The sequence below is a fragment of the Carlito syrichta genome, unplaced genomic scaffold, assembly GCF_000164805.1.
Source record: "Carlito syrichta isolate Samal-C Ts95f unplaced genomic scaffold, Tarsius_syrichta-2.0.1 Scaffold303772, whole genome shotgun sequence".
NCBI classification, from domain to species: Eukaryota; Metazoa; Chordata; class Mammalia; order Primates; family Tarsiidae; genus Carlito; species Carlito syrichta.
Window position 1 is genome coordinate 385,677 of NW_007247868.1, and position 9,045 is coordinate 394,721.

The 9,045-nt window shown below is 34.7% G+C and overlaps 1 protein-coding gene across 3 annotated transcripts in view; it reads left to right on the plus strand.

Annotated features, from left to right (window-relative positions):
- Positions 1-6,360, plus strand: part of UNC13C (unc-13 homolog C) — a 390,922-nt gene extending 384,562 nt beyond the window's left edge. For all 3 annotated transcript variants that reach the window (XM_008059183.2, XM_021712948.1, XM_021712950.1), the window contains 2 exons: positions 1,050-1,209; positions 4,535-6,360. In XM_008059183.2, the coding sequence (XP_008057374.1) occupies positions 1,050-1,209; positions 4,535-4,820 (446 nt within the window). In that variant the 3' untranslated portion in view covers positions 4,821-6,360. The remainder of the gene's footprint in view (positions 1-1,049; positions 1,210-4,534) is intronic.
- The last annotated feature ends 2,685 nt before the right edge of the window (positions 6,361-9,045 follow it).

A 9,045-nucleotide genomic window follows, 5' to 3' on the forward strand; every position in this document is an offset into this window, starting at 1 on the left:
GGCTACTTGGAAGGCTGAGGCGGAAGGATCGCCGGAGCCCAGCAGGTCGAGGCTGCGGTGGCCGGGAGCGGCCACTGCACTCCAGTCTGAGCAACAGAGTGAGACTCCAACTCAAAAAAATAAAGTAAAATAAAAAATAAATTATAGACTCAGTCACTTTAAATAATATTCATTTTGATCAAAGCCATGTCCTCCCAATATGTTTTTAAATTACACTAAATAATGCGTCTATGTATTATAAAAGTAAGATAGCTATAATCTAGAACAGATTATATACTGTAATGATAAGGATACATTACATATGTGGACTTTTCTATATATTGTTAGCATCCCTCAATATTTTTAAAAAATACTTTGCCAGTATTTGAGACACTTTTTAAATGGATATCATCATCAAAGGATAAGCAAAGATGTGCACATGAGAATGTCCATTTAAGAATTATTTATGATGACTAAAATTAGTAAACTGCCATACCGTTAACAGTTGAAAAATATATAGTAGATTCAAAAGTTACCATGATAGACTTTAAAAAACAAAACTACTTATAATATTGCAATAAATTATGATCCTATTTTATATATAAGGTAGCTAAATATTGAAAGCATACAACCCAAAATATTGTCACTGACTCTGAATGGTATAATAATAGATTTTATTTTAATCTGTTTCTTGTATATTTTCTAAACATTTCAGAATGAACTGATCTTAATCTTTAATATGAAAAACACCATGGTTTTACCTAAAGAATGATGGTAACTTTTAATTAGTAGCAGATATTATATCAGTTATAGCTAACTTTTTACCATGCTAATGCCATACAGCTTAGAGCTCAGAGTGCCATGAAGTGTACATACCAGAAGGGATTATTTTTCTTCAAGGATATTTTCTTGTCAATAGGATTAGGGCATTATCATGTTCGGGTTATGACTTTATAAATCGTCTTTAAAATAAAAATTCACTCCAGGGATCAAATAGAGATGGTTAAGTTTCCATACATTTGTTCCCTAAAATTTCTTATTTCCTTTCTTTTTCCTTTTTGGTTTTTCAGTAATTGCTATTAATGACTTAAATTGGCAAACGACAGCGATGTTCCGCCCCTTTGTGGAAGTTTGCATGCTGGGACCCAACCTCGGAGATAAGAAGAGAAAACAAGGCACAAAAACAAAAAGCAACACATGGTCACCAAAGTACAATGAAACATTTCAGTTGTAAGTCATAAATCAACTTATTTATTCAATCGGGCAATAGCCATTGCATAGCTGAACTTTTTGAAGGATTCAGAGTGAGAATGGCTAAGTAAAGCAAAACCTTTCATTTAAGTATTCCTGTTAATTGCTGATCCCTAGAAAATGAAGGCTATGTGTTGAGTTCCCTTCTATTCCCTCAATGTCTTTTTAGTGCCTACCATGCATCAGACAATGTTCCACGTACTGGGTGTATATAATAGGTTTCTGTTCTTATGGAGGTTGTTTGCTAGGGATGAGAAACATGATAAAATTACAAATAAAAATGTGCCATTGATATTAAGTACTATTCAAAAAACTAGTACTATATGCATAGAATTATGTGGTAAGTACCATGACTTGCTGCTTTGATTGGGTGGCCAGGGAAGCCACTCTGAGCATGTAACTTTCAAGTTAAAACCGTAAAAAAATAACCAGTCATGCAGGAAAAAGGAGAGCATTTCAGACCAAGTGAAATAGCTAGTATAAAAAGTATAAGGCAGAAACAAGCTTGGTATATTTAAGAAACAGTATATCAGGGGTAAAGGAGTGAGCTCCAATTGGTTTGGAAAGGTGGCCAGGGTGCAGGTGCCACATCACACAGAAGATTGCAATTCTGAGTTTAGTGGGAAGTTCATTGAGAGGTTTTCAGATGAGAGGATGAACAATCTGATTTACATATTTTAATTATTATTCTGTTTTGTAAATGACAGCAAGACCAAATATATAAAGATAAATTAGAAGGCTATCACAATAATCCAGGCAAAGATAACAGTGACTAGTGATGAACCAGATGGTAGTGGGGAAATGGAAAGAAGCGGAAAAATTCTGGATATGTGTTGAGAGTAGATACTTGCCATAGACTGAGGTGGAACATAAAAGAGTATATTAGTTAAGTTCCCAAGAACATTCAATTTAGAATAACTTAAAATGGGTTTATTTACAAAGAAATTTACAAGGATGTGAGTGTAGAGGAATATAAGCAATAATATGACCTGGGGCTAGTAGTAGCCAGACCATTACCACTCCTATGCTTGAAGGAAGGAAAGGGAGAGCTATTAGTAAAATTAGAAAAGTAAAAACTTCATGAGAAATCAGCTACCTTAAGAAAAACAGACATTCCATGAATGGAGACAGCCTACTAAAGGCAGTTTCATGGGCAAGAATTCAGGAAAATAGTCTCTGATCTCATTCTCCTCACTTCAGATCTCCTGATGGAAATTGCTTTTGGTCAAAATCAACTGGAAGCCAGGGCACTGAGAAGCCCTATTGACAAAGTCCTTATAGATCAAAGTTCCATTGCAAAGTTCAAGGAGAAGGGTAGAGAGTGGATCCACATGGGGCAAATGGAAGATATCTAACACTGAATGAAATCAAGATGGTCCCTAGATTTTTGGCATAAGCTGTTGGGCAGATTTCCTGAGATGGAAGAATAAGGAGAGGAAATAGTATCAAGGATTTTGTTTGAAATCTATTAATTTGAGAGGCCAAATATGTAGTTAAATATAATTTGAGAGCTTTCTGAACATAGAATATAGATCTTATTTAATTCCATAAATGTAAATAATCTGACCTAGGGATGGAGGAATAAAGAAGATGGGAAATCCAGGACAAAGCTTTAGGAATTTGCACACATGCTAAAACAGTCCCTTTGTGGTTTGGTCTTTGGTTTGTTTTGTACTCTTGGTTTTCCACAGTCCTTTCAGAACTCTGTGCTCTGAATACTTTGCTCTTTTGCCACTCATTAAAACTTAACTGTCATACCATATTTATCAAAAGGGTTATAAGAGTTTAATCATATTAATAATCCCTTCTGATAAACTAGCTTACAATATTCTACCTATTTTCCAAATAACACAAAAGTTCTGAGTCAATTAAAATATCTTCTGAAAGGTTCTAGGAATTACTCAAATCATACAAAAGTTAACTATAACACTGTGAACTAGCAAGACCTCTATTCCTGGAAAAGCCAGTATTTTGATTCATTTTAATTCACAAGATCTAGCTTCCATCATATTTTGCTCTTCTATTCATGCTCACTAGGCTTCAATTTTCTTTCACATTATTTCAGATTTTCACTAACATAAGTACACAGTTTAGTTATTATTGCCACCCAGAAATTAAAGTTTGGCTCTGCAAAATGTTTCACCAAAGAATCACCCGGAAAAGGAAGGAATTTCTAAGCTTTTACTGCTAAGGAATAAGTGTGCATTCATTAGGAAGGCAAGAATATCTGACAATGAATTAAAGTGAGGAATGGAGGAAGACTGTTCCCAGAATATCACCACTTAGCCTTTTTCATTATGTTCACTTCTACACTGACAAGTTGTCTTAGAGTATCTTAGAGTATTTTTTTTAACAGATACACCCGAGCAGAATTTATTTATCTTATAGTTGTTTTTACCTCTATCTTTGCTTATTTTTTAGCTGAAATATACAGACACACAAAAAGTGATCACACATATACATCAGTAAATATTTAAAAATTTATAAATATTGTTGTAAGTATAGTCCCTATAAAATAACTCAATAAATAATAATAACATGTTAGATGGCTTCAGTGAGGTGCTATGTGATAATAAAATAATTAAGATAGACATGGACTAAAAAATACATCTGATTAGTAGGGGAGACTGTAACCAGGAAATGGTCTTGTATTTTTCAAAGCTTTGAGTATTATTAGTAGAGGCCATCCTTAGCCACACACTTGACAGGTCTAACTGTTGCAATAGGAAAGAATTGGCATTGAAGCACCAGGCTCTGCTGGAACTGATTTACTCTGGAGATTTGTATCCAATTTAGCATCTTGTAAATAGTGCTTGATAGTCTATGCAGTATATTCCCCAGAGAGATGCCTAGATGTAATAGCTTATCCAGGATTCTGAGGTAAAGAAAAGCAATTGTAGTAACTGATGTTGAAATGGCACAGAAATTCTTCCAAGAGATACCCCTCACCCTGGCCCAGCAAATCCCATTCTACCCACAATTTTAATATCAATGAGGAGGTCCTGCCTCCAGTGCAACATATTTCATTCCCATTTACATTAATATGTTTAATATCAAGGAAGTAAAGCATATTTTTTTCTATCCGAGGAAAGAAACCATTTTAAAGTTAGATTTCCCAATAGTATCTATGTAAGGACAATCTAAGTAATTGTTTGAGGAATACGTGCATCAGATGAAAATACAATGATACTCTATTTGCCAACATAATATTCTGATCAGTGTATACAATTTTCAACAGTATTTTAGAACTATATTGTCTCTAAATAAAGTTTTTGCTCAAAATTTGTATTTTTAATCCATACAGCCTTCTGGGTAAGGAAAATCGTCCAGGAGCCTATGAAATTCATCTCTCAGTTAAAGATTACTGTTTTGCCCGAGAAGATCGAATTATTGGAATGACAGTCATTCAACTACGGAATATAACAGAAAAGGGAAGCTATGGGGCATGGTACCCTCTTTTGAAAAATATCTCTATGGATGAAACTGGTTTGACTATTCTTAGAATACTCTCTCAGAGGACCAGCGATGATGTGGCTAAAGAATTTGTAAGACTTAAATCTGAAACAAGATCTACTGAAGAGAGTGCTTGAAATGAACACTACAATCTATGGACTGTGAGAATTTATAAACTATAATTGTTTGACTACTGCATGCATGTGCAAATACATGGGAATGTTTATTTCACTGCGTTTCAATGTTAGCCATTTCTCAAGTACAATGTCTACAAGGTATGTGAAAAACTTGCTGAACTTTTATACCAATCCTGGTCTTTGGAAAACAAATGTTCCATGAAGTGCCAAAAAATTATGATGTAAAGTAAAATATCAAGAATATCTTTTAAAATGTTTATTTCATCTCATTATCAATTTCACATTCTTTAAACATTCTGAAAAATAGTTTTTTGAGTTTGCCCATTCATTGCCATTATTAAATTAGTTTATGTTGCCCATAGATCAGGAAGCCTTTGTTTCTCAAATTCTGTTTTATTTAGACTGATCTCATCATAGATGTCTAACAAATACCCTTTTCTACCATAACTAGAAATGCAGTCACTTCTAGAAAGCATTTGTAATTTTATAGTTGCAGATATATTGTGATGATTTTTGCATACAAATTAAAATAGAAAAGGTGGGAAATATTTTCTGCTGATCAGTTTCCAACCTTTCTAAAATATCACTGTGAAGAAATGCTATTAAAGCAAACTTATATAAAGCAATGCTAAATAGAGTTTGTTAACAATGTTTGATATATTGACAAAACTTTGTTCTTTAAAACTGCCAAGGTCACATCACATTTGTAAAAAAGGTAAGTTGATGCACTTGTCATATAGCATTATGTCTCGGCTTTACTATATTTTATTCTTCAAAAAGTCATAGGATTAATGGTTTAGAAATGGGACGGAAGGTTCATTAAAATTACCTATGATAAGTAACTGTGTTGTTAGTATCTCCCCTCTGACAGTTATGACTACATCTTTATTTACTTAACTCTATAATCAGCTTAATGTTTTCTCTTCAAAAATATTCAATTATTTGTACTGTACTGAATGCAGCATTACAATATATTGCACTGGATCCAAAAATCATGTTTTCATTCATCTAGTGAAAAAAAAAGGAAAATGAAATCCGAAGAAATTGCTTATAATTCTTTAATTTATTTTATTCATAAGTCCAAAATGCGTCAGATACAATAGAAGAACAACCTGATACCACTCAGTGCATAAAAAATATACCTACGTTGGTTTTGAATATAAAATAGTTTTGATTTGCATTTTATGTATTTTTATGGTTTGACATTTTGGAGTCTGTGCCTAAATATGTGGCTGTAGAGCAGTACCTTGTAATTATCACTTATGGTCATAACTGTTAGTGGATGACTTGCACATGCAGAAACAAGAACCTGTTACAATGGTTATGTTTTGTGAACAAACTGGTCTCATATGTTAAGAACAGAAGTATCATGAGTGTCAGAACAATTCTGCTTCTGGGTGTGAAACACAGACCAGTTAGACTGTCTACTTTGTGTTAAATTGTTACGCAATTGCTTTGTTGATGACTTCTCCAAATGCATAGTACAATGCAATCCTCTGGCATATGCATTAATAAATGGATGTTAATCGAGCACATGCAATACTGCATTGTATCTTCTGTCTTTTTATTTCTTTTATGCAGCATCATTTCATTATTTAAAAATAAAAAACTCCAGGCTCTTTCTACCGTGTAGAACAGTCTTCACATTGTTTGGTTCTAGCATCTCATTAAAATTTGAGATGTTAAAATTAACTGGAAAGGTGTTGTATTAATAGAAACCATTGCGGGTGGGGTGACAGTGAGGTGAGATTGGCAGTAGTGGGAATCTGCCTGGGGAAGCGGGGGGGCACACCTCATCAACAAGGGTACCTGCATAAAGAATATTTGTATACCTAACCCTGAATTGTACGCCACAATTTTAAAATAAAAAATTTAAAAGTTAAAAAAAAAAATAGAAACCACTATATGTTAGTTAAGATAACGACATTGAAAATAAGGAAGAACTAATGTATCTACCTACATGTTGCTGAATGCTGTTTGGCCCCATAAAGAATATTCAACATGCAACATTGTTATATAAAAACTTTATTTTTACATTTATTTTAGAGTTGTGGGGTACAAGTGAGGATTTGCTACAAAAGTAGGTTGCATGCAGGTGAAGTTGAGACTTCTAACTGGCCTTCTCTCCCCTTGGTAGTTTACCAGCTACCCCGTATTGCTACATGCCCACCTCCCTCCTTCCTCCTTTCCTCCCCTAGCAGTGCCCAGGGTTTGCTCACTCTTGTGCTAGTGTGACTAGCGTTCAGGGCCCACTTATGAGTGAGACCATGCAGTTGTTTGTTTCTGTGATAGTTCACTTAATATGATGGTCTCCGATTGCATCCAAGTTACTGCAAAGGGCATGATTTTGTTCTTCTTTATGACTGCATAGTATTCCATTGTGTATATGTAACACATTTTCTTTATCCAGTCCACTTTCAATGGGCACCTGGGTTGGTTCCACGTTTTTACTATTGTGAGTCTTTTTGGTAGAGCAGTGTATGTTACTCTGGCTATATTCCCAAGGGAGGGATTGCTGGATTATATGGAAGCTCAATTTTTAGTTTTTAGAAATTGCCACCTTGCTTTCCATAGAAGTTGACATTGTTTACATTTCCACAAATTGTGTAGAAGTATTTTCTTTTTTTCTGTAGCCATGTCACCATCTGTTGTCTTTTGACTTATTAATGATAGCCATCCTTACTGGTGTTTGGTGGTATTTCAGTGTAATTTTGATTTGCATTTCTCTGATGATTAGTGAGGCTAAGCATTTTTCATATGTTTGTTTGTTGCTTGTATGTCTTTCTTTGAGAAGTGTCTGTCCGTGTCCCTTGCCCATTTTTTAATGGGGTTGTTTGTTTGCTTGTTTGTTTTTTTCTTTCAATTCGTTTGAGTTCCTTGTAGATCTTGACTTGGAAGTATTTTTATCCCATTTTGTGGGTTGTCTCTTCACTCTCCTGATGGCTTATTTTACTATGCACAAGCTTTTCAGTATAAGGTTCCGTCTATCTCTCTTAGCTTTATTGCACTTGCTTTTGAGAACTTGGTCATGAGTTCATTGCTTACTCCGATGTCCAGAAGGGTGTTCCCTACATTTTCTTCTAAGATTTTTATGAAGTTGTACATTTAAGTCCTCCATCCATTTCGAATTGATTTTTACATATGGTGATAGATAGGGATCAAGTTTCATTGTCGTGCATGTGGCTAGCCTGTTTTCCCAGCACCAGGGGCTAAATATGGTTTCCTTTCCCCAGTGTTTGTTATTGATGGCTTTGTTGAAAATGAGTTTGGTTGAGGGACTGTGTTTTTATTTCTGGCATCTCTATCCTGTCCCACTGGTCTATATGTCTGTTCCTTTACCAGTGCTATGCTGTCTTGGTTTCTGTAGCCTTGTAATATAGTTTAAAATCTGGAAGTGATACCTCCAGCTTTTTTCTTTTTTACTGAGGATCACTTTGGCTATTTGTGCTCTTTTTTCTTCCATGTGAATTTCTCCATTGCCATTTCTAGGTCTGTGAAGAATGATTTTGGCAATTTCATGAGTACTGCCCTGAATCTGTAGATTACCTTGGGTAGATTAGATATCTTGACAATACTGATTTTTCTAATCCATGAGCATGGGATGTTTTTCTATTAGTATGTATCATCCTTGATTTCTTTGAGCAGCATTTTGTAGCTCTCACTGTAATGGTCTTTTACTTCTCTGGTTAGGTGGATGCCAAGGTATTTCATTTTTTTCTAGTTATTGTGAATGAGATTATGCTTTTTATTTCGTTCTCAGCCTGCGCTTGCTGTTAGTGTATAGAAATGCAACTGTCTTTTGCTTGTTGATTTTGTTTCAAGACTTTACCAAAGTCATTTATCAATGTGAGAAAGTTTTTGACCAACTCTCTGGGATTGTCTAGAAATAGAATTATACCATACACAAAGAGGGTTAATTTAACTTCCTCTGTTCCTATTTGAATACCACTGATTTCCTTCTTTTGCCTGATTGCTCTGTCTAGGACTTCCAGGACTACGTTGAATAGGAGGGGTGAGAGTGGGCATTTTTGTCTTGCTCCAGTTCTCAAGGGAAATGCTTTATGCTTCTGCCCATTAAGCATGATGTTGACTGCAGGTTTGTCATTGATGACTCATTGTTTTGAGGAATGTTCCTTTGATTTATAGGTGTTTGTGGGGTTTTTTTAATCAAGAAAGTGTGGATTTTATCAAATATTTTTCCTGCATCTAATGAGATAATCATGTG